General features: G+C 41.4%; 1 protein-coding gene across 1 annotated transcript in view; it reads right to left on the bottom strand.

Moving 5' to 3' along the window:
• The window catches only part of ubn2b (ubinuclein 2b), an 85,026-nt gene extending 58,120 nt beyond the window's left edge, over positions 1 to 26,906 (bottom strand). Inside the window, exons 1-10 of the mRNA XM_061973538.2 lie at positions 26,301 to 26,906; positions 20,727 to 20,855; positions 20,552 to 20,653; positions 20,299 to 20,424; positions 20,118 to 20,221; positions 12,672 to 13,143; positions 12,543 to 12,613; positions 9,155 to 9,284; positions 4,568 to 4,674; positions 4,383 to 4,493 (exon numbers count right to left, since the gene is read on the bottom strand). Coding sequence (XP_061829522.1) covers positions 4,383 to 4,493; positions 4,568 to 4,674; positions 9,155 to 9,284; positions 12,543 to 12,613; positions 12,672 to 13,143; positions 20,118 to 20,221; positions 20,299 to 20,424; positions 20,552 to 20,653; positions 20,727 to 20,855; positions 26,301 to 26,615 — 1,667 coding nt within the window. The 5' untranslated portion in view covers positions 26,616 to 26,906. The remainder of the gene's footprint in view (positions 1 to 4,382; positions 4,494 to 4,567; positions 4,675 to 9,154; positions 9,285 to 12,542; positions 12,614 to 12,671; positions 13,144 to 20,117; positions 20,222 to 20,298; positions 20,425 to 20,551; positions 20,654 to 20,726; positions 20,856 to 26,300) is intronic.
• Positions 26,907 to 27,147: the final 241 nt, after the last annotated feature.

Genomic DNA, 27,147 nt, shown 5'->3' with positions numbered 1-27,147 from the left:
AAATGTATTTTTTATCGGAGTTTGATACATTTTTTATTATTTGCACAGCTATATTATTTATTTTATGGAGAAAAAATATGTTTCTATTTTATTTATACATTCTTTGTTTTTCTATTTTATTTATGTTATGTAATTCTGTGATACTTGAACAGTTTATTTTCTGTGCTGTTAATACCCATCTTGCCTAACTGGGTTAAACTGAATTTCCCCCAGGGATTAATAATGTACTTTCTATTGTATTCTAAAAGTGCCACTGACTGTTTACAGTACAGTTGTCATTCACTTCAATTTCAGTGAGTTTCGCTCAAAAATGAATATCTTTATATAAATATTTTCACTGGAAAATATATCGAGATATATATCGAATATCGAGTTTAAGTGAAAATATATCGAGATATACTTTTTCGTCCATATCGCCCAGCCCTAAGCTCAGGTTTTTAATTCTTTAACGACGGATCATGAAGTTAATTTACCGTATTTTTCGGATTATAAATGGCAGTTTTTTTCATAGTTTGGCCGGGGGTGCGACATATACTCTGGAGCGATTTATGTGTGAAATTATTAACACATTACCGTAAAATATCAAATAATATTATTTATCTCATTCGCGTAAGAGACGAAGCATATGTCAGCAATCGTCACACACACGTCAACCAATAAGAATTCGGCGGGGGCGGGTCATGGCAGAAGTGCATTGTGCGTCATGGCAGAAGTGCATTGTGGGTCATGGGATGCTAACTGCTACTGCGACACAGCACACTGCTACAACATTGGCGGTAACTTATAAAAACTGAGAATGGCTGAACTAAAATGGCACCGAAAAGGAAATCATATACTGCAGATTACAAGCTGGACGTAGTGAAATATGCAGCAGAAAACGGCGATCGAGCAGCAGAAAGAAAGGGAGCAAGCGCATACCAGGAGCAACAACAAGGCAGAAGATTTCATCGGATTTAGCAATCAGGAGTGACAGATTGTTTGGTAAACGTATACCATGTTCTATATAATAGAATGGACTTTATTTTTTTTAGAGTTACAGTTATTTGAATGACTCTTACCATAATATGTTATGTTAACATACCAGGCACGTTTTCAGTTGGTTATTTATGCGTCATATAACGTACACTTATTCAGCCTGTTGTTCAATATTCATTATTTATTTTAAATTGCCTTTCAAATGTCTATTCTTGGTGTTGGATTTTATCAAATAAATTTCCCCCAAAAATGCAACTTATACTCGAGTGCGACGTATATATGTTTTTTTTCCTTCTTTATTATGCATTTTCGGCCGGTGCGACGTATACGCCGGAGCGATTTATAATCCGAAAAATACGGTACATAGATGAAGCCGGTGTCAGGCTTGTCCCTGACAGTTTGACTGTGTTTTGCGCACATTTAACGCAACTAAAAAACATGATCCTCCCTCCTTGTTAATGTTAAAGACAATGTACACTTCAGTGCACATGTATCTCTATATTGATCATTAAATGCGTAATAACTCTACTAGAGTTTTGCAGCGGCACTTAAACATGCAAAAGGGTTTCCTTGGCTCGTGCTGATTTTAGAAATAATGTACACTACACTGTACAAGTAATATATCACCATGTTGCTAATTAAACATGTTATAATTCTGTGAATGTTGGGTTTCAGCAGCACAGGCGTGCTTTAAACACTAAAAAAAGAGATTCATAACGTTCCCAGGGCTCTGTGTATGTGCAGGCTGGTTTTGGTTTTGGAACAACATATGCTGCCATCTAAGCGCCGTCTTTTTCATGGACGCCCCTGCTTATTTCAGCAAGACAATGCCAAGCCACATTCAGCACGGGTTACAACAGCGTGGCTTCGTAAAAAAAGAGTGCGGGTACTTTCCTGGCCCGCCTGCAGTCCAGACCTGTCTCCCATCGAAAATGTGTGGCGCATTATGAAGCGTAAAATACGACGGTGGAGACCCCGGACTGTTGAACGACTGAAGCTCTACATAAAACAAGAATGGGAAAGAATTCCACTTTCAAAGTTTCAACAATTAGTTTCCTCAGTTCCCAATCGTTTATTGAGTGTTGTTAAAAGAAAAGGTGATGTAACACAGTGGTGAACATGCCCTTTCCCAAATACTGTGGCACGTGTTGCAGCCATGAAATTCTAAGTTAATTATTATTTGCAAAAACAAAATAAAATTTATGAGTTTTAACATCAAATATCTTGTCTTTGTAGTGCATACAATTGAATATGGGTTGAAAAGGATTTGCAAATCATTGTATTCCGTTTATATTTACATCTAACACAATTTCCCAACTCATATGGAAACGGGGTTTGTAGGTCTAGTATATCAAAACAAACATAATAGTGAAGTGAAGTGAATTACATTTATATAGCGCTTTTTCTCAAGTGACCCAAAGCGCTTTACATTGTGAAACCCAATATCTAAGTTACATTTAAACCAGTGTGGGTGGCACTGGGAGCACGTGGGTAAAGTGTCTTGCCCAAGGACACAACGGCAGTGATTAGGATGGCGGAAGCGGGGATCGAACCTGCAACCCTCAAGTTACTTGCACGGCCGCTCTACCAACCGAGCTATACCGCCCAATAACAGAGATGTAATGCCACCAAGTCAGCTGTGGCTATTTTTCCAGACTTCTGATTGGATCAAATGTGCATGACAGCAGGTCTGTGTGTTTGTGTGTAGACAGACAATTTTGGAACAACACTTGTGTGGATGGAGATTGTTTTACCTCAAATATGTGTTTTTGAAACTCTCCGTGTTGGTGTGGACATGGCCTGAGTCTATTAGAGTGCTAAAACTGCCGCTGTGCATCATTTTAAATATCATCACAAAATGCTTTTCTTTGACAGGAAGTTAGATTTTGTGTTTTGTTTGTTTTCATTGCTGCTATTTTACTATATTTACTTTAAACACATAAACAATGTTAATTGTTTTTTTTAGCACTTTGCCTTTCCTTTCTTTTAAATGGACAACATTTTATTAGTCATTTTATTTTTTGTAACAGCTGAATGAGCAGCAGTTACAGTATAAATAAATATTTATGAACAAATTTGTCATCTTTGCTGTTAGTAAGCACATGCCTAAAATAACTTAAGCTCCATTTAGAAGTCGATGGAAAAACTACAGCCATTAAATATGTGGACGCTTTATTATCCGACTAATCGATTAATCGTTAAGATAGTCGTTGACTAAATCGATTATCAAAATAGTCGTTAGTTGCAGCCCTATGCTGCTGACTGCAACTTCAGGCTGGAAGAGTCTCAAGTTTAGTGTGCTGTAACGTGCTCATATGTGCTTATGTTGCTCAAGGTTTTTTGCTGGTCTTAAACTGAGCCCTTGACCCCAATAGGTTAGGATTATCTTTTTTCTCCTCTTCCCATATTTACCTCTTTTTCCTACCTTTGTAAAAAAAAAATCCTAACTTTGTTTACATTTTTCCTACCTTTGTTTACTTTTTTTCCTACCTTTGTTTACATTTTTTTCCCTACCTTTGTTTACATTTTTTCCTACCTTTGTTTACATTTTTTCCTACCTTTGTTTACATTTCTTTTCCTACCTTTGTTTACGTTTTTCCTACCATTGTTTACGTTTTTCCTACCTTTATTTACGTTTTTCCTACCTTTATTTACATTTTTTCCTAACTTTGTTTACATTTTTTCCTACCTTTGTTACATTTTTTCCTACCTCTGTTTACATTTTTTCCTATCTTTGTTACTTTTTTTCTGACCCTTGTTTACACTTTGTCAAATTTTTTCTTACCTTTGTCAGATTTTTTCCTACAATTGTTTACATTTTTTCCTACTAGTGTTTACACTTTTTCCTAATATTGTTTAAATTTTGTCCTACTTTTGTTTAAATGTTTTCTTACCTTTGTAAAAAAAAATCTACCTTTGTTTACACTTTTTCCTACCTTTGTTTACACTTTTTCCTACCTTTGTTTACATTTTTTCCTACCTTTGTTTACATTTCCCCTACCTTTGTTTACACTTTTTCCTACCTTTGTTTACATTTTTTCTTACGATTGTGTCCTTTTTTCCTACCTTTGTTTAAATTTGTTCCTACCTTTGTTTACATTTTTTCCTACGATTGTGTCCTTTTTTCCTACCTTTGTTTACATTTTTTCCTACCTTTGTTTACATTTTTTCCTACCTTTGTTAACATCTTTTCCTACCTTTGTTCACATTTTTCCTACGTTTGTTTACATGTTTTCCTAGCTTTGTTTACATGTTTTCCTACATTCCTTTCTTTCTACGAGGCACCACCCTTCAGTCTTCCTGTTCTGCCTACCCAATAAGGTTGTGATCCTTTCCAATGTGTACTGGCTTTTGAATGAAAGCACATGAAAATATGAAACATTTTGCGACGGAGATGAGAGACAAACCTGAGTTTGTCATCCCAGACAAACTTCTTCCGAGGCCCCATCACCCGCTTCCCTGGCTTCTCTTCGTCGTCGTCCTCAGAGCCGTTTTTCTCCGCCTCCCCAGACTGCTGCCTGTCGGGTAGAAGCAAGTGGGTGCTTTTACGGAACCGACCTCAGAGATATGCCCAGTTGAATTAGTGGCTTACTTTGCCACCTTGGCGATACAGTCCATGTTGTATCGAGCGATCTGCTCCGGCATCACATGGCACACCGCCAGCTTCAGCTTGAGGAGGGGAGCCCGCAACCGGTCATCCTGGTCAAGGGGGAGGGGCCACAGTCAGTATTGCAGAGGCATAGACTCTATTGTTTATGTCAGGGTTGCTAACATACCACCATTTCAGGAGTCAATACCTATGAGTTTCCATGATTATTGATGCTATTTCAATACCACAACAAAAATTTTCAAAAGATTTAACCCACGTACTTTAGGAAATTGTTTTAAAGTATCAAGTATTCAAGATCGCTGTGTTTTGCACAGAATTGAAAATGCAGTATCAGTCCTCTCGCCTCCCAATATTGTATGTAACAATATTGTATGTATAAATATGATTATTAATAACAATAGATCAAAACCAACAATATTGTATGTATAAATATGATTATTAATAACAATACATCAAAACCAACAATATTATATGTATAAATATAATTATTAATAACAATACATCAAAAACCAACAATATTGTATGTATTAATATGACTATTAATAACAATACATACAAACTAACAATATTGTATGTATAAATATGATTATTAATAACAATACATAAAAACTAACAATATAGTATGTATAAATATGATTTTTAATAACAATAGTCAACTATTTGACATTCTAAATAAAACAGCAGTGGCCTTCAAGTATACAAAACAGTTTTGTTCCTAATATTCTCTCATAATGGTGGTTGCGTCAGGTTATGTAATTTGTACCGCTATAGGCCAGTGGTTCTCAAACTCTGGTACGTGGGCTCCGTCTTTTGGAACGCCAAATAAATAGTTAATTAAAGTACAGTGTTTTATTTTCCTATATTGGCTAATATTAGGGCTGTGAATCTTTGGGCACCACACGATTCGATTCGATTCTTGGGGGTAACGATACGATTCAGACTCAATTCTCGATTTAAAACGATCCTTGATATCAAAATCAATACTTTTTAATAACATTGTTAGTGATTAACTACGTTCCTCCATAAAGTAGATACACAGCAGTGATACATTTCTTTATTACATAAAAGGAATCTGGTTTTGTTTAATACATCCATCCATCCATTTTCTACCGCTTATTCCCTTCGGGGTCGCTGGAGCCTATCTCAGCTACAATCGGGCGGAAGGCGGTGTATACCCTGGACAAGTCGCCACTTCATCGCAGGGCCAACACAGATAGACAGACAACATTCACACTCACATTCACACACTAGTACAATTCTACCCAAACATTTAATAAAGTCAAATACAAATAATGATAGACAAATAGATGATGAAATAAATATGATCATCTACACCAACAAAATGATTTGCCTGGGTGGCTGGACAGGACAGATTTTTTTACAAAATAAAAAAAAATGTACATTTAAAAAAACTTTTTTTAATCAATGTTTGATTTTTTTTTTAATCGATTAGGAATCGTTCCAAATAAGAATTGTGATTCATTATAAAATCGATTTCCTTTGACACCCCTATTAAATAAATCATCTGCCTTGTTTTAATGAAAATTTAGGCCTACTACGCTACTGTATTTTAACGTTGGTCATTATGGTGGTACTTAATGAATACTTATGTCTACTACACTACTGTATTTTAATGTTGTCATTATGGTGGTACTTAATAAATACTTATTTCTACTACACTACTGTATTTTAATGTTGTCATTATGGTGGTCCTTAATGAATACTTGGGTCTACTACACTATTGTATTTTAATGTTGTCATTATGGTGGCAATAAATGAATACTTATGCTTTTACACTACTGTATTTTAATGTTGTCATTATGGTGGTACTTGGAGAACCAAGTCTTTTCTGAAGTGGTACGAAGTGAAAAAAGTTTGAGAACTACTGAAATAGGCGAATAAAAAGGCTATAACATATATTTAAAGGCAAATCTTTGTGTTTTAATTTCTTATTAGTATCAAAGTTTCAGATTTTTCTCATTGCGTTATGTCTTTTTGCTCTATTTTCCCTTTTTTTTCTTCTTTTTTTTTTTTTTACAAATGTGTATACAATGTGACAAAAAATGGACATACTTTGCCTTCCTGGTGAAATAAGTAAAGCAGGGGTGTTCAAAGTGTTTCCAAATAACAGAAGAGTGTCTACGAGCTAGGTTTTTTTAGCACCTATCCAAGTGATAACGGTTTGGTCGCACGCTTCTGGGTGTTTTCTACACTCTGTGGCTTGTGGTGGCGGATCTCCGCTATCACAGTGAATACTTTAATTGCAAGATACACCTCTCTTTCACTTTACGATATGTATGAAGCAGAGCCATGCCACACTTACATTGTCATGTGTTTATGCTCCATATGCATATATTCCATGCTAAATGACAGCATTGCTTATTTATGTGATGGCCCCAAGGTGTTTATGTGCACGAAATATCGCGTCAACACAGAAATTTATTTTTGAGTCAAACTAGGGCTGGGCGATAAAACAATATCAATATACATCACGATAGACACGTACTCAATATCAATAAAAATGGGTTTGATAAAAGGTTAGATCATTTTTTCCCTTTTTTAGTCGTAAAAAAAAAGCGGAAGTTGCAAAGCAAGGTTAACCGAGCAACGCAGGAATTGATCACTGATCAGTGGAGGTGACACGCTAATATCCTGTCAGGTCTTGTTGTCTCGTGGTTCATTCTTTGCAAAGTGTGAGAAGACAAACTAAAATTGAGTGCTGCAGAGACTGAAGAAATTGTCAATAAAAAATTAAGTCACCTCAACAGTATAGCAGTTTTTAAGATTTTTTTTAAAACGGACCCCAGTCAGACCAACATGGCTGACCCTTTAGAGCCCAGCCGTGACTTCCTGGCACTAAACCTGCAGAAAATAGTTCTTTTCGGGTTTCTCTATGTTTACATTGTCATACTTTCCACTTTTTTGTTACACTTTATTAAGCATTTCTTACATATTCCTTATTTTTATACCTTAATTTTACGAGTGTTCAATGTGATTTTAGAATTTTGTTTACATTTTTTGAGTGTTTTCCATGGTTGTGTTGACATTTCATTTCTGCATTGATAGCTGAGAGGATTATAAACACAGAAAATTACATTTAAAAAAATCTAAATGTTTACTTTTGATATAGTTTTCTACTGGTCCTTATTTTCGATAGGTCATTAAAGGCCTACTGAAACCCACTACTACCGACCACGCAGTCTGATAGTTTATATATCAATGATGAAATCTTAACATTGCAACACATGCCAATACGGCCGGGTTAGTTTACTAAAGTGTCATTTTAAATTTCGCGCGACATATCCTGCTGAAAACGTCTCGGTATGATGACGTCAGCGCGTGACGTCATGGATTGTGGAGGACATTTTGAGACAGCATGATAGCCAGCTATTAAGTCGTCTGTTTCATCGCAAAATTCCACAGTATTCTGGACATCTGTGTTGGTGAATCTTTTGCAATTTGTTCAATGGAGACAGCAAAGAAGAAAGCTGTAGGAGGGAAACGGTGTATTGCGGCCGACTTTAGCAACACAAACACGGCCGGTGTTTCATCGTTTACATTACCGAAAGATGACAGTCAAGCTTTACCATTGGCCTGTGGAGAACTGGGACAACAGAGACTCTTACCAGGTGGACTTTGAGGTGGATACGCAGACACGGTACCGTGAGTACGCTTCCAAACATTTGATCGCTTGCCCGTACGTGCGTGCCGCTATGTGCATGTCACGTAAATAATTCAATGTATACACCCTGATGATTATCTTGTGTGATGACTGTATTATGATGATAGTATATATGATAGTATGTATCTGTATCATGAATCAAGTGGACCCCGACTTAAACAAGTTGAAAAACTTATTCGGATGTTACCATTTAGTGGTCAATTGTACGGAATATGTACTTCACTGTGCAACCTACTAATAAAAGTCTCACGTACGTAACTTTGGGGACTTTGGGGAAATATATGTGCTGTATGAACGTTGGGGATGTGAACGGTACTTTGGGCTGTGGGATTGAGTGTGTTGTGCTGGTGTTTGAGTTGTATTGGCGGGTTATATGGACGGGAGGGGGTAGGTGTTTGTTATGCGGTATTAACAGGTCTCACCCACCTCTCACAGCATCTTCCCTTTCTGAATCGCTCCCACTGCCCTCTAGTCCTTCACTCTCACTTTCCTCATCCACGAATCTTTCATCCTCGCTCAAATTAATGGGGAAATCGTCGCTTTCTCGGTCCGAATCGCTCTCGCTGCTGGTGGCTATGATTGTAGACAATGTGCGGATGTGAGGAGCTCCACAACCTGTGACGTCACGCTACTCGTCTGCTACGTCCAGTAGAGGCAAGGCTTTTTTATCAGCGACCAAAAGTTGTGAACTTTATCGTTGATGTTCTCTACTAAATCCTTTCAGCAAAAATATGGCAATATCGCGAAATGATCAAGTATGACACATAGAATGGACCTGCTATCCCCGTTTAAATAAGAAAATCGCATTTCAGTAGGCCTTTAAAAATATCAACAATTATCGACCGATACAAATACAGTTGTCAGATTTAAGAATATGTTCCAATCACCTGTATGTTGAGGCTGAGCTTCTTTAGGCGCTTAAGCAGTGCTTCCTTATTACATGGAACAAAGGCCTCTAAGTGACAGTATACAGCTGAACGCACATCTGCTGGCTGCTCCTGAACCTGTAACTCAATACTAAAACAAACACACACACATATAAATATACATGTCTTCTCAAGAGTCAATACTATAGAAATGAGTAAATGATGTCAAAAATAATAATCACGATTATTTTGATTGCTATTGAAATCGAGATTAATAATAGGATTATTCTTTCATTTGAAAACATGGGTATTTATTGTACCACCAAATATCAACTTTAAATATAATTTAAAAGAAAAACTAATACAAATTAGTAAACAACAAGTAAAATAATAGTAGTAACAACAATAAATTAAAATAACAATAGAAATGTAATAATACAATGAAATTCAGTTTTTCCATTAATTTTTTTTTTACCTTTTACACTTATTTTACCACCCAAGTGTGTGCTTTTTGTGTAAAAATCAAATATAATCCTCACATTTATTGATGAAATACATCTTTGGACAGATTTGACAAAGCATTATACTTTTGTAAATGCATCAATCAGTGCTTTAAGTACATTATGGTTGTGTACTTTTTTGAAACCTTTATTTTCAGATCGGATGTTGCGCACAGCGCTGTTATTGTGAAAGGAAGAAATGAGCTGCTGTTCGGAGCTTGATGAGTAAGGAGACGACTAGAGGAGGTTTAAAAAAAAAAATTGACAGATCCTCTCAAGTTGCGACTGATCTTACATTCATGATGTCGTTCACAACAACACAACACATGAGATGTGTTGTTTGTGTAGGATTGTTTGTAGATTGATGTTACATCCATGATGTCGTTCACAACAACACGAGCAGATGAGATGTGTTGTACGTGTATGATTGTTTGTACATTGTTACATCCTTGATGTCATTCACAACACAACAAATGAGATGTGTTGTGTGTGTATGATTGTTTGTACAATGATGTTACATCAATGATGTCGTTCACAACAACACAACAGATGAGATGTGTTTTGTATGTATGATTGTTTGTATTTTGATGTTACATCCATGATGTCGTTCACAACGACCCAATAGATGAGATAAGTTGTGTGTGTATGTTTGTTTGTACATTGATGTTACATCCTTGATGTCTATGGCGTCACATTAGTGCCAAAAATCCGAGCGCATAAAAACTGTTATCGCGCGCTGATTCTCCAATTCGTGCGCGCGCGACACCCTTTTGCGCGCGCGTGGTGCCTTTCTGCGCGCGCGTGGTGCCTTTCTGCGCGCGCGCCGTCTCGGTCTGTGCGCTGTCATGTTTCGTTTTGGCACTTTGGGGGCGGGTATGCTTAGACGGCCCCTTCTTTCTGATTGGTCATGCGAAAAATGCTCAGAGCCAATCAGAAGTATAGCAGGGCGGGTCATCGTCAATATGTATCAAGATTTACGGAGGAAGAAGTGGATAAAAACATGTTGTGCGCTGATGAAGGCTATTTCATACCACATAAACACAATACAGGGTAATACAAAATGTGACCCAAATAAATAATAAGACAACAAACACCTTAATCATATCTTTCAGCCAGAACTGGTCCACCAGCAATAACATCCAACCATAACATTATTTTATATTTTCACTTCTTCTTGAACATTTGTTTTCTAATTTATGGAATTTCTTTTGATTCAGCCATAAAATTAATGAAATAATCTTTGAATTTTGTTTTTAAAATGTTAAAAATAGCCTTTTAATAATGTATTCTGAAACAGTTTAAAATAATCAGAGAACTGACTAACACTGACCCTACACAACTATGTTGCACAATTAAGTCTTTTTTTTTTTAAAGCGAAAGAGGTAATTTCAACAGGTACAGCATCCTATGTCATATCTACATGTAATAAGATTTGTAACAAGGCAAATCGTTTGTAAATTGGTCGAAAATCGAGCAAGTTATGGTAATTTCATTAGTACATGTACCATTGACATCAATGTAATGATTGAGGCTAGCTGTCCGAGGTAAGATGGCTACAACGTTGCTACGCTGGAGAATCATTGGTCATATGAAAAATGCTCAGAGCCAATCAGAAAGGAGGGGCCGTCTAAGCATACCCGCCCCCAAAGTGCCAAAAAGAAACATGACAGCGCGAGGAGAGATGCCAGGAGTACACAGAGAGCGCACAGACCGAGACAGCGCGCGCGCAGAAAGGCACCGCGCGCGCGCAAAAAGGCACCACGCGCGCGCAGAAAGGCACCGCGCGCGCAGAAAGGCACCGCGCGCGCAAAGAGGCACTACGCGCGCGCAAAAGGGTGTCGCGCGCGCGCACGAAGTGGAGAGTCAGCGCGCGATAACAGTTTTTATGCGCTCGGATTTTTGGCACTAATGTGACGCCATAGATGTCATTCACAACAACAGATGAGATGTGTTTTGTGTGTATAATTGTTTGTACATTGATGTTACATCAATGATGTTGTTCACAACAACACAACAGATGAGATGTGTTGTGTGTGTATGATTGTTTGTATATTGATGATACATCCATGATGTCGTTCACAACACCACAACAGATGAGATGTGTTGTGTGTGTGTAAGATTGTTTGTACATTGATGTTACATCCATGATGACGTTCACAACAACACAACAGATGACGTGTTGTGTGTGTGTATGATTGTTTGTACATTGATGTTACATCCAAGATGTAGTTCACAACAACACAACAGATGACATGTGTTGTGTGTGTATGATTGTTTGTACATTGATGTTACATCCCTGATGTCGTTCACAACAACACAACAGATGAGATGTGTTGTGTGTGTGTGTATGATTGTTAGTACATTGATGTTACATCCATGATGTCGTTTACAACAACACAACAGATGAGATGTGTTGTGTGTGTACGGTTGTTTGTACATTGATGTTACTTCCATGATGTCGTTCACAACAACACAACAAAGAGATGCGTTGTGTGTGCATGGGTTTGAATGGGGATGAATGATTATTTTCCCAAACAAATGTTCCTTCTTTTAACAAAGACAGCATTTCACTCATATTTATGTTAACGTCTGTGATATTCTCCGTTTAACTTTGGATTCCGTTTAATGGTTAATTCCGTGACTGCATCTGTGGTTACGTTAACGTGGAAATGCCTTACTTTTCATGTTGAGTTTAGTGATTACTGGTGAGGCATAGTAGCGATGTGTCAGATAAAAAGTAGCAAAACTTCTAGTAAACGTGGTCTTTTTTTTTCACAATTTGCATGCACGTTGCGCGGCCCATTAATAGTTTTTTTAATTATAATATTTTTATGATGGTGAACAGCCAAAATCAATTCAAATTGGAATAATTGTCCAGCCCAAGTAGATAAGAGTAAAAAGTGACTCACTCCAGCAGGATGTTGTTCATGTCCAATGTAAAGAACTTCTTCCGTCCCTCTGCGTCGAACAGACGGGAGGCCTGCCACAAAAAAGAGGAATGAGACTCCCTCAAAGGAAGTAAAAACAAAGTTTCGTACCGCTCGGAGGTCGTCGATACGCTTGGAGAGAGGGCCCGGGAGAGCGTTGGGCAGGGGCGGAGGACTCATCACGTTACGGCCTAAGACTGCTTTATGGCCCATGCCCAAGGAGCCGTTCTCCCCCGCGGTAGGACTGGAGGGCTGCGGCGAGTCCAGCATGGCAAAGTCCAGATCCCCCATCATGTCCTGCAACACCTCGTTGTTGGTGGCGCCGAGCAGCGACATCACGGCCGGGTCGCTGGTGAGGTCCGCCATGTTGCAGTCGTTGGCCGCGGCCTTGGACTGGCTGTTGACAACCACGCTGGTGGCGCTTGGCACTTTGGCGGGGGGTCGCGGCAGGCTGGTGGTGACCATGTTCCTCTTTCGCATCTCCTCTTTCTCCCTGGTGAAGCGGCGCAGCATGTTGGCCAGGTGGATGGAATCTTTCATTAGCTTCTTTCGCTTCTTCTTTTCAGGACGATGCAAGGACACTCTGCAGACAAAATGGCGGTGAGTAGATGCTAAGCGAACTTGATACACAACTGCACAATATAAATTTGGCCGATGATTTCATACTATTGTTATATAGTGCGAATGCTGATGACACATTTTAGTTGCACCCCACAAATTTGACAGCAAACAAACGCCTCCTCAACGCAATGTAAAAATGTCGCTAACGGCCCTCTACAGTCCAAAGCCACTTCTAAGTCTGTAATCCTCGCATCCACTGCGGCAAATAAATTATGTTTCCCACTAGTGTCTTACAAGCCAAACATGCACACTGTAAGCGGACATCCATCCATCCATCCATCCATCTTCTTCCGCTTATCCGAGGTCGGGCCGCGGGGGCAGCAGCCTAAGCAGGGAAGCCCAGACTTCCCTCTCCCCAGCCACTTCGTCCAGCTCCTCCCGGGGGATCCCGAGGCGTTCCCAGGCCAGCCGGGAGACATAGTCTTCCCAACGTGTCCTGGGTCTTCCCCGTGGCCTCCTACCGGTCGGACGTGCCCTAAACACCTCCCTAGGGAGGCGATCGGGTGGCATCCTGACCAGATGCCCGAACCACCTCATCTGGCTCCTCTCGATGTGGAGGAGCAGCGGCTTTACTTTGAGCTCCCCCCGGATGACAGAGCTTCTCACCCTATCTCTAAGGGAGAGCCCTTCCACCCGGCGGAGGAAACTCATTTCGGCCGCTTGTACCCGTGATCTTGTCCTTTCGGTCATAACCCAAAGCTCATGACCATAGGTGAGGATGGGAACGTAGATCGACCGGTAAATTGAGAGCTTTGCCTTCCGGCTCAGCTCCTTCTTCACCACAACGGATCGATACAGCGTCCGCATTACTGAAGATGCCGCACCGATCCGCCTGTCGATCTCACAATCCACTCTTCCCTCACTCGTGAACAAGACTCCGAGGTACTTGAACTCCTCCACTTGGGGCAGGGTCTCCTCCCCAACCCGAAGATGGCATTCCACCCTTTTCTGGGCGAGAACCATGGACTCGGACTTGGAAGTGCTGATTCTCATCTCAGTCCCTTCACACTCGGCTGCGAACCGATCCAGCGAGAGCTGGAGATCCTGGCCAGATGAAGCCATCAGGACCACATCATCTGCAAAAAGCAGAGACCTAATCCTGTAGCCACCAAACCAGATCCCCTCAACGCCTTAACTGCGCCTAGAAATTCTGTCCATAAAAGTTATGAACAGAATCGGTGACAAAGGGCAGCCTTGGCGGAGTCCAACCCTCACTGGAAACGTGTCCGACTTACTGCCGGCAATGCGGACCAAGCTCTGAGACTGATCATACAGGGAGCGGACCGCCAAAATCAGACAGTCCGATACCCCATACTCTCTGAGCACTCCCCACAGGACTTCCCGAGGGACACGGTCGAATGCCTTCTCCAAGTCCACAAAACACATGTAGACTGGTTGGGCAAACTCCCATGCACCCTCAAGGACCCTGCCGAGAGTATAGAGCTGGTCCACAGTTCTACGACCAGGACGAAAACCACACTGTTCCTCCTGAATCCGAGGTTCGACTATCCGGCGTAGCCTCCTCTCCAGTACACCTGAATAGACCTTACCGGGAAGGCTGAGGAGTGTGATCCCACGATAGTTAGAACACACCCTCCGGTTCCCCTTCTTAAAGAGAGGAACCACCACCCCGGTCTGCCAATCCAGAGGTACCGCCCCCGATGTCCACGCGATGCTGCAGAGTCTTGTCAACCAAGACAGCCCCACAGCATCCAGAGCCTTAAGGAACTCTGGGCGGATCTCATCCACCCCCGGGGCCTTGCCACCGAGGAGCTTTTTAACTACCTCGGCAACCTCAGCCCCAGAAATAGAAGAGCCCACCACAGATTCCCCAGGCACTGCTTCCTCATAGGAAGACGTGTTGGTGGGATTGAGGAGGTCTTCGAAGTATTCTCTCCACCGATCCACAACATCCGCAGTCGAGGTCAGCAGAACACCATCCTCACCATACACGGTGTTGATAGTGCACTGCTTCCCCTTCCTGAGGCGGCGGATGGTGGTCCAGAATCGCTTCGAAGCCGTCCGGAAGTCGTTTTCCAAGGCTTCCCCGAACTCCTCCCATGTCCGAGTTTTTGCCTCCGCAACCGCTGAAGCCGCACACCGCTTGGCCTGTCGGTACCTGTCCGCTGCCTCAGGAGTCCTATGAGCCAAAAGAACCCGATAGGACTCCTTCTTCAGCTTGACGGCATCCCTCACCGCCGGTGTCCACCAACGGGTTCTAGGATTACCGCCACGACAGGCACCAACTACCTTGCGGCCACAGCTCCAATCAGCTGCCTCGACATTAGAGGCGCGGAACATGGTCCACTCGGACTCAATGTCCAGCACCTCCCTCGTGACATGTTCAAAGTTCTTCCGGAGGTGGGAATTGAAACTCTCTCTGACAGGAGACTCTGCCAGACGTTCCCAGCAAACCCTCACAATGCGTTTGGGCCTGCCAGGTCTGTCCGGCATCCTCCCCCACCATCGCAGCCAACTCACCACCAGGTGGTGATCGGTTGAAAGCTCCGCCCCTCTCTTCACCCGAGTGTCCAAAACATGAGGCCTCAAATCCGATGACACAACTACAAAGTCGATCATGGAACTGCGGCCTAGGGTGTCCTGGTGCCAAGTGCACATATGGACACCCTTATGTTCGAACATGGTGTTCATTATGGACAATCTGTGACGGGCACAAAAGTCCAATAACAGAACACCACTCGGGTTCAGATCCGGGCGGCCATTCTTCCCAATCACGCCTCTCCAGGTTTCACTGTCGCTGCCAACATGAGCATTGAAGTCCCCCAGTAGAACGAGGGAATCACCCGGGGGAGCACTCTCAAGTACTCCCTCGAGCGAATCCAAAAAGGGTGGGTACTCTGAGCTGCGGTTTGGCGCGTAAGCGCAAACCACAGTCAGGACCCGTCCCCCCACCCGAAGGCGGAGGGAAGCTACCCTCTCGTCCACCGGGTTGAACTCCAACGTGCAGGCTCTGAGCCGGGGGGCAACAAGAATTGCCACCCCAGCCCGTCGCCTCTCATTGCCGGCAACGCCAGAGTGGAAGAGAGTCCAGCCCCTCTCGAGAGAACTGGTTCCAGAGCCCTTGCTGTGCGTCGAAGTGAGTCCGACTATATCTAGCCGGAACTTCTCAACCTCGCGCACTAGCTCAGGCTCCTTCCCCCCCAGCGAGGTGACGTTCCACGTCCCAAGAGCTAGCTTCTGTAGCCGAGGATCGGACCGCCAAGTGCCCTGCCGTCGGCTTCCGCCCAGCTAACAATGCACCCGACCTCTATGGCCCCTGCTATGGGTGGTGAGCCCATTGGAGGGGGGACCCACGTTGCCTCTTCGGGCTGTGCCCGGCCGGGCCCCATGGGGACAGGCCCGGCCACCAGGCGCTCGCCATCGTGCCCCACCTCCGGGCCTGGCTCCAGAGGGGGGCCCCGGTGACCCGCGTCCGGGCGAGGGAAATCTGGGTCCTTTATTTTTATTCGTCATGGAGGCCTTCGAGCTGCTCTTTGTCTGATCCCTCTCCTAGGACCAGTTTGTCTTGGGAGACCCTACCAGGGGGCATAAAGCCCCTGGACAACATAGCTCCTAGGATCATTGGGACACGCAAACTCCTCTACCACGGTAAGGTGGCAGCTCAGAGAGGAGTGTAAGCGGACATGCTAACCAAATATACTATCAGTATTAGGGATGTCCCGATCCGATATTTGGATCGAATCGGCCGCCGATATTTGCAAAAAAATGCGTATCGGCAGGGCATGGGAAAATGCCGATCCAGATCCAGTTTAAAAAAAAACTCCGGTCTGTGTTTTCCAACGCACCGATTTAAATAATACTTTCCACTTTTCTGCTGTTCCCTAATTTCCGTTCCGCATTTTCCAGCACACCTTCAACACATCCACAGGTCTGTGGATTCTCACGCAGTTGCTTTTAGCTGCGGACATTACACGACAGGCTCTTCTCACTCTTTCCTGTGTCCCCCTCTCACAGACAGCAAGCGCACCTTCTTATACACGTCACAAACTGTCACGTCATACGTCACATATGTATACGCCCTCTCCCAGCAGAGAGGTAGCAGCATGGCTAACGTTAGCTGTGATGCTGGCGCAGCCGTGGGAGCAACGCTCCCTCTAAGGTGCACGCCTGTGCAATTGCGCACTGCTCAAGTGTCCTCTGCGCACGGCAAATCGGTGCCACGCACAAAATCAAATAAAAAAATAAGCGCATAACAATTTTCGACACACGGACACGACAGAGAAAACAGTTTTTGTCATCATTGTTCAAATATTGCAACGTCTGTCGAGACGCTTATCTCCATTCGGTGCCACATGCCCACACCATCAAAATGCCGAGGCAAACATTTCCAGATCAACACCGTATGAAAAAAAATAGTGATTTTTTTAGTTGTGATTTCCTTTTCTGCATGAAAGTTTAAAAGTAGCATATATTAAATGATAAATAATTAAATGGGTTGTACTTGTATAGCGCTTTTCTACCTTCAAGGTACTCAAAGCGCTTTGACACTATTTCCACATTTACTCATTCACACACACATTCACACACTGATGGAGGGAGCTGCCATGCAAGGCGCTAACCAGCAGCCATCAGGAGCAAGGGTGAAGTGTCTTGCTCAGGACACAACGGACATGACGAGGTTGGTACTAGGTGGGGATTGAACCAGGGACCCTCGGGTCGCGCACGGCCATTCTTCCACTGCGCCACGCCGTAATATTAATGCAGTATGAAGAATAATGTTTTAATGTAGACACATAGAATCATCATACTGCTGTGATTATATGCATCAAGTGTTCATTCAAGGCTAAGGCAAAATATCGAGATATATATTGTGTATCGCAATATGGCCTTAAAATATCGCAATATTAAAAAAAGGCCATATCGCCCAGCCCTAGCTCAATGATGCCATTTCTGTTTGTCATGTATAATTTTGTCTATTTTGTGTTTATCCTTGAATAAACAGGTCAGTTTCTTGTTACCAACCATTGTGTATTATTCAAACTCCCCTAATTCAGCTGGCTAGTTGTTATCAAGAGTACTAAAACCCTTTTCAACATGATTCTGACAACTAAGTAGGCTAAATAACTTTAAACTTTAATACATGCTCGGATAAGCCAGTATCGGTCAGTATCTGTATCAGATCGGAAGTGCAAAAACAATATCGGTATCGGATGGGAAGTGCAAAAACCTGGATCGGGACATCCCTAATCAGTATATGGTCAATATTACAGTGGCTAGATCCATATTTTTTCATCATCATAAAATCTTTTGTTTTTGTTTAGAAACTCAGGAAATAAGTCCCTGGACACAGGAGGGCTTTAAGGGTTTAAATCAGAGCCGATTGGAAATATAATTGAAATATTTAATTGCTATTGTTACACCACCGTCTGTCTTTTTGTCGGATTATAATTGTAATCCAAAATGTAATCATTTTGAAAATTTGAAATATCAACATCAGCATTGGTACGACTAGTACTAAAATGTGTGGTATGGCTCAAAACTAATGTCAAGTACAGAAGAAGATTTGCTTATTACATAAGTGTGGATAGAATCATGTCACCACAGAAAGTAAGTTTTGAGAAAATAATACAACCGCACAAAATGCAATATGTTACCGTATACGTCCTGTGTATGTCAAGCTGGTGGTCTCGCTCTCCGCCCACTGAGACGAAGATTGTGGACGACTGAAAAGAGGGCTCACTGCATTCGAGTTCATTCAACTGTTAAATAAACACGCTGAGGTGCTGAAAGCGATACACAGAGTGAGACCTCTTTCTCCCGCTTTGAAGCGAGAGACGAAAAAAAACCAGGCTCAACAATTCTGATTGGCGAACATGTCTGTCACTCAAATGCCGGTGGGGGGCAGAAAAAAAAATCTCCCTCTGGCGGTTATTTATCGCACTAATTAAAACCTCATGTCGATTTGATGTTGATTACCGTAAATTTCGGACTAAACAACGCTACTACCTGCGGCTTACAAAATGGTGCAGCCAATTTAGGGATTTTTCTTCACTGACGGCCATAATACAAATAGTTAATACAAACACATACACTGAAAAAGTGTTGTATTGTTTGTGCTGTGGCGCCATTTTATGGGCCAGTCACTCAATGCAGGTGCTGCAGTGTCCTTCCATTTAGTGCAGTCAGCCGGAAGTGGAAGTGCCGTTCAGTCTTCTAACTGTCCATAGCGTTCCTACTCGTATGGATTCTTTCTTCATCACTCCAAGCAAAGTTTGTAAGTTTTACAATATAACTAAAACTGTTTATACCTACTAAACTGTCACATGTGTGATGTATGTAGGAGCATTTCTAATGCATATTTGTACATGCTATCGTAATGACACTAGCTTTGTTAGCATTAGTTAATATGCTAACACGTTGACGAGTGTCTGTGTTAGTATTATTAACTTACAATGGCATTCTTTTTGTATTGTTTCAGTTTCATAAGTTCACCAAAACGTCACTGTGGAGTTATTTAGTCTGTTTAGCTGATTGGAGAGCTCGCTTCCGCAGCTAGTGGGTCCATGACGATGACTTCTGTTTTGTCTGATCAGCCGTTTTACTGCCGTGTTACAATCAGTGATTGGAAACAATTACCGGTAAGGTATGTAAATAAACATTTACAAAATTTCTGTGTAAATAACTCATTTCACAACGTATATATCTGCGACTTGTAGTCCGGAGCAGGAAAAATATTCCCCTATAATTTAGTGGGTGTGGCTTATATACCAGTGTGCTGTGTAGTCCATAAAATACGGTAATCATGCAATCCAAATCCCTTCTCTATAATCTAGTGAGTTCCTGTATCATAATGTCTGCCTCCACAAAGATAATATCAGTTTTACTTAAGTGTTATTTACTGTGGTGATACTTTGCAGTGATGTTTATTCAGCTCCAATATTAAAACCAATAGCATAAAAAAAGTTAGATCCTCACCCGGGCTTTGGTACTCTCATTTTGCGGGGTTTTTTCTCCTCCAAAATGGCACCGTCCGGCTTTTTCCTCCGTTTTTTGATCACGCGCTCTTCGCCGTCTTTCATCTTTAACAAGCGTGGAGGAAAATGTGGTTTGTTTGATCACAGCAGCGGAAATGAGGGAGAGAACATCAAGAACGCACCTTGATATGATTATTCTCAGTGTCGTCTCCTTCCGAGTCGGATGCGGGCCGGAACTGCAGAGTCCCCGTGTTGATGTAGAAACCTCCATGTTTGGTGGTCAGGGAGGCCGGCACCAGCTCATCGTACTGTCAAGTATTGATCATTTGTTAAACTACAGCAAATATTCCAATTTTGTAGAGTGTGACAAAAATCAATGTAGATTTATAATCCAAGCATGTGTGCTTGTTTTGCATGTTGGAGCTAAAACCTCACCGCTTCCGAATTGTCTATAAAAGGGTCCGTCTCATCGTAGCCGTAGCCAATGTCGATGAGATCCTGCATCCTGTCCCTCTTCTTCTTCTTTGGGGCACCGCCCTGCAAATAAAGCAGACATCTTGGAACACCTTCCTCGCCGGCGCTGTGCTTAAAAAAAAAAAAAAAGACGTACGTATTTGCTTTCGAACTTCCTGGCCAAGTCTTCCACCTCCCGTCTCTCCCGCTCCGTGTCAGCGAGTGGGTCATTGGGGTCCAGGGCAGGTGCGAGTCCTTTTGGGACCGTTGAAGCAGGCGGTTTGACCTGCACGACATAGTGGTTCATTAGTTACAGTGCATGAAGTTTAAAAGTCAAAGTTGTGGGATGGCAGGCTGTATTTTCATCAACAACTGTCCAAAGGCTCCAAGGCAGAAAGGATCTAACACAAACACACACAAACCTGCTGCAATCACATATTACCATATTTTTCGGAGTATAAGTCGCTCCGGAGTATAAGTCGCACCGACCGAAAATGCATAATAAAGAAGGAAAAAAACATATATAAGTCGCACTGAAGTATAAGTCGCATTTTTGGGGGAAATTTATTTGATAAAACCCAACACCAAGAATAGACATTTGAAAGGCAATTTAAAATAAATAAAGAATAGTGAAAAACAGACTGAATAAGTGTATGTTATATGACGCATAAATAACCAACTGAGAACGTGCCTGGTATGTTAACGTAACATATTATGGTAAGAGTCATTCAAATAACTACAACATATAGAACATGCTATACGTTTACCAAACAATCTGTCACTCCTAATCGCTAAATCCGATGAAATCTTGTACGTCTAGTCTCTTACGTGAATGAGCTAAATAATATTATTTGATATTTTACGGTAATGTGTTAATAATTTCAGGTAGTTACTTCACCTGGTTCCTGTGTAACAGCGGATATCAAAACTTGGGTTAAAAACAAAATGGGTTGGGGGTACTGTTGTCCCGATACTATATTTTGGTACCGGTACCAGTACCAAAAATGTATTTCTATACTTTTTGGTACTTTTCAATACTTTTCTAAATAAAGGGGACCACAAAATGTTTTATTATTGGCTTTATTTTAACAAACAATCTTAGGGTACATTAAACATACGTTTCTTATTGCAAGATTGTCCTTAAATAAAATAGTGAACATGCTAAACAACTTGTCTTTTAGTAGTAAGTAAACAAACAAAGGCTCCTAATTTAGCTGCTGACGTATGCAGTAACATATTGTGTCATTTATCATTCTACTATTTTGTCAAAATTATTACGGACAAGTGCTAGGAAATTAATTATTAATCTACTTGTTTATTTAGTGTTAATATCTGCTTTCTTTCTCTTTCAACATGTTCTATCTACACTTCTGTTGAAATGTAATAATCACGTATTCTTCTGTTGTTTGATACTTTACACTACATGGTAAATGGGTTATACTTGTATAGCGCTTTTCTACCTTCAAGGTACTAAAAGCGCTTTGACACTATTTCCACATTCACCCATTCACACACACATTCACACACTGATGGCGGGAACTGCCATGTAAGGCCCTAACCACGACTCATCAGGAGCAAGGGTGAAGTGTCTTGCTCAAGTACACGACAGACGTGACGAGGTTGGTAGAAGGTGGGGATCGAACCAAGAACCCTCAGGTTGCTGGCACGACCACTCTTCCAACCACGCCACGCCATCCCCATTAGTTTTGGATGATACCACAAATGTAGGTATCAATCTGATACCAAGTCGTTACAGGATCATACATTGGTCATATTCAAAGTCCTCATGTGTCCAGGCCCAGGGACATATTTCCTGAGTTTGTAAATATAATATACATTTTTAAAAAACAAAAAAAGATTTTGTGATGCTAAAAAAATATCGATATAATCATAGTAGTATCGACTAGATACGCTCCTGTACTTTTTAGAGGCGGTATAGTACCGAATATGATTCATTAGTATCGCGGTACTATACTAATACTGGTATACTGTACGGTACAACCATAGTTGGGGGTCAGGCTATCTATTTATGATCAGTGTGAGTCTCACAGGCATTTTAGCCTGAGCTGTTATGGTTAGCTTAGCAGGCTAGCAGCGGCAGCTTTTTTTAATCTTTCACTGTTTTGCGTGGCCTCTGCTTAATAGATTGAATGTGCTTCCATGGCTGTATCTTGTCAACAAACGGGGTAATGTTTGGATGGCAAGTTCGTCACTTCAATCGTGGATTCGTTGGTCAATATTCCCTCCGACCCTCCAAGTTACTCGCGCGCAGTGCAGTTTGTGTCAAGTTTTATGGAAGGGAAAAAAATGTTGTCTTCTACTGACCGGTTTCTCCAACTAAGACCTTGTTTCTGCCGTGTTGGAAGACTGAGTGTGTGAGCTAGGGGTTCCAGCCCCGCTCCCCTCCGTGCATGGCTCAGGAGTGAGGGGAACACACAGTTTACAGTGCCCACAGAGTGATCAGTGACACTTACATGTCAATCACATGTCCTTTTGGTTATGGTTTAAGTTGATTTCAAACTGTGTATACAAATGGGCGAAAATTTTACTAGAGTTTCATCAAATTTGGATGAATTTTTTTTATGATCAAAATGCTAAATATAGGGTTAAAATCTGTAATCGCACGTGCTACTTTTTTTTTCAATACTCCCACAACCTATTTTCAGTTGCAAAAGAGACTAAAAAGACTAAAAATATCCATCAAAACATCCAAATCACGATTCTTATTCATCCCTATTCTAAATCGATTCATAACTTTCAAAAATCTATAATTTTTTTTACTTTTTTTTAGTAGAGTCAATTTTTTTAAGATATGTTTTTAGGCCATCTTCATGCAACCAGAAGGAGCTTTTCTAAACTGGAACCTGTTTCAAAAAAGTGTCACTATAATAATTATAATAAATGATACATTACGAGAATCGGTTTGAATTGACAACCCTGTTGAATTGAGAATCGATTCTAAATCAAATCGTCACCCCAGGACTCGGAATTGGATTGAATCGTTAGGTACCCAAAGATTCACACCCCTATTATCTATCGATCTATAAATCTGTAAGTGGATGGTTCTGGAAAAGTCCATCCTATGTAAATGAATTAAATGGCTAAATCACTACACTACCATCAGAAGTGTATACAGAAAGTTACAGAAACTTAGTTAAAATGTTAATAAAAAACTGTTTTTCTTATTGTTTATTCCAAATCAGTGTGCTGAACTGTGAGTGCTGATAAAGTTTACGCAGCTGTTTTCACACGTGATCGGCGATCCCAATGATTTATGTCTGAATATCAATTTAATACCAAATTAAAGAGGGAAGTTTACCAAACATGCAAACATACAGTACAGCCTGCAATAAAGCCCAATTTTCGGGAGAAATCGCCAGTACGCTGTCATACAGACACAAAAGACATCATGTCAGACACAAAAATGCATTAACATGCTAAGCAGCAGAGTGAGGATCATAACGTAACTACGGTCATTTGTACATATAAAAAAGATTTAATCAGGACATATCCGGATTAAATCTTTTTTATATGTACAAATTACCGTAATTTTGACACCTAATTTTGCTAAGGCATCGATTAAAGCAAGCTATAGGTAACAACAAAACATGACATTTAACTGTTAGTAACAACCCCCGCCCACACATTAGACTGTGACATCTCAAACATCTCAAACATCAAACATTTAGATTATGTGAAAGTTCGATTCCAACCTTAATTACTTTCCTGAATACCTCTTTAATGTTTTGTAATAAATCAGATATATCCACATAAAATGCTCCAAATAAAGAGAAATGTGTGGAGAGTGTTTTGCCTATTACCCATAATGCTTTGTAATGGATTTAGATGGGTGTCATTTTGAATTGCGTATGGTGCTTAGACATTTTTTTTATAATGTTCACTTAGTTCTGCGGACAAGTGAGATTGTGTGGCACATAGGGGCGTAATGATTGATCGATATATCGATAGATCGATTTATATTCCTAAATTTCAGGTATATCGATCTGTGCTCATTAAGTTTACCTTACGGCAGATAGGCATTGAACCAAGATCGTTTTAAAAGAGAATCGATCAATTTTATTGATACTAGAATAGAGAAAACATTGGATTTGAGAACAACAAACGTTATGTGAAGTTTAGCACTTTTAATAATAAGGATGTTAAAGGATGTCATCTACGGTGGTCGAGAAAGGTCATAACAAACGCAAAAGCCACAAGACTATCATTAATTACAACTCAAAAATTTCAGCTACAGCACGATTGCAAAAGCCACAACACAATGAAATAAGCCACAACTTAACTCCAAGCCACAAAAGACGGGAACGACAAAACAGGAGTGACAGCGACGCACCGACGAGCAAAACAGGAAGTGATCAGTGAGCAATGGGAGGGACTTGCTCAACAGCCAAATCGCTAAACAGGAGGCGGGGCTCTCTGAAGGCTGCTACACAGCCAATGGCGTAACAGTATCGACTATCAAATTTGGTTGCACCATCTTGTTGTCTCGCTGTTGGGAGAGTGGCCGTGCCAGCAACCTGAGGGTTCCTGGTTCAATCCCCCACCTTCTACCAACCTCGTCACGTCCGTCACACTTCACCTTGCTCCTGATGGATCGTGGTTAGGGCCTTGCATGGCAGCTCCCGCCATCAGTGTGTGAATGTATGGGTTAATGTGGAAATAGTGTCAAAGCGCTTTGAGTACCTTGAAGGTAGAAAAGCACTATACAAGTATAACCCATTTACCATTTGCATGGAGTGAGATTTGAAAGTAAAAATGTGTGCTGCAGAGAGCCAAGAAATTGTCGATAAAACAGGAAAAGTCACCTCGACAGTAAGGTAGTTTTTCTGATTTTTTTCAAAACGGCCCGGAGTCCTTCGCCATGCTCATCTTTTCTTTTCAACCCTTGTCTGTTTACGGAAACAGTGAGGAACTATGTATTTGTTTTTTTAATACATAAAACAACTAACAAAATATGACAAATGTGCTACTCCAAAATAATAATTTGACCCAATAATATTTAAATAATAATTACTGCATGACACAAATTCATTTTTATACTTAAATAACAGACCAAATCAAATGTTACACAGACCTCAGAACTTCCTGGCAGTAAACCAGCAAAAAAGTGTTCTTCTCAGGGTTCTCTGTTTACATTTTCACACTTTGTATTATTTTGTTACACTTAAATAAGCATTTCTTACATACTCCTACATTTTGCACTTTAATTTAAAGAGGTTATAGTAGAATTGTGTTTACATTGATCAAGTGTTATTAATTGTTTCTTCCTTGATAGCTGAGAGGGTCATAATCAGAGGAAGGCTAAATTTTAAATAGAAATGTTACCATTTAATATATTTTCTCCTGGTCCGTTATTTTTCATAAGTCATAAAAATATCAATATGATCTATATCGACCAAAAAACAAAAAACTATACCTTGGTAGTTTTCAGTCAAATCGCCCAGCCCTAGAATTTAAAAAAATCTGCTTCTTCCTACTCCTTTTCGGGCATGTTTTAATGAGAAATTGGAAAAAGATGCATGTACAATATTATAACTGCATGCATATTCGAAATAAACTTGGAACAACAAGTATACTGTCATAAGAGATGTACTGTGTAAACTTAGCACACATGTATGGAGCAGCTCCCCATTTCACAACAAGCACATGCCCAACGTTTGGCCTCCCCAGCCGGGCGAGGCCCCTCCTGCTCACATCGTGGAGACTTCCTCACCTGAGAAGGACGTGGAGGAGTCGTGACCACCAGCTCAGTGTAGTTGAACTCGGCGGAACCACGCTCACTCGGCTCGGAGAGAGAGAGGTCGAGGCGGACAGTGGGCTTGCTTTCCCCGCCGGGCTCGGCGACATCTGCCTTGGTGTTGCCGAACGGTCCTCCATCACCTCCTGACCCGGCCACACTTCCACCGTCTCTCCGCAAAGTCACGGCCTCATCTTCGCGGCGGCGTTTCTTGCTCAGCTCCGGGGTGGTTGGAGCGGACGTGTTGAACGACGATATGGTGACGAAGGGAACTTTCCTCGGTTCTGCCATTTGTTCCAATGCGGCCAAGAAAGCTAAAGCTGGAGTTTACAGCTAGCTAGCTAGCTTCCTCAATAGCCGCTACAGGCGACACAATGACTACTATTTCCTCTTAACCCGTCATTAATCCATATAATATTATGCCGGGCGCAGTCCTCGTCGCCTACGAGGGACTTTAATAGTTAGAAACCAGTTTGGAGTGATTTCATGAAATTGGTACTTAGCTACAGAAAGGCTTCTGTAGTAGCCATCTTGATCATTATTATCATCATTCCGTGGTTGGGCGTGCGTATGGAAAGAAAGCGGAAGTCGGGGAGGAAAGAATCACTATTCGTCCAATGGCAGCGGCGGAAGCTCTGTATGACACGCCCACTTGGCTGTCGAGCGCGAATGTGGAGATGATTGTTGTGCCCAGGCGGGATGCTGGACTCAACAAAGGCTCGAATCGACACTGCTCTAAAACAATCACTATCGAAGACAGTCTGCATCTACGTCACCGCTACTTCTTTTTGCAAACAACTGCCTACATACAAGTTAGCATTTG

This window comes from Nerophis lumbriciformis, linkage group LG22 (genome assembly GCF_033978685.3).
Source record: "Nerophis lumbriciformis linkage group LG22, RoL_Nlum_v2.1, whole genome shotgun sequence".
NCBI classification, from domain to species: Eukaryota; Metazoa; Chordata; class Actinopteri; order Syngnathiformes; family Syngnathidae; genus Nerophis; species Nerophis lumbriciformis.
The sequence above is the reverse complement of the archived record's forward strand: the minus strand, read 5'-3'. Positions and strand labels throughout refer to the sequence as shown.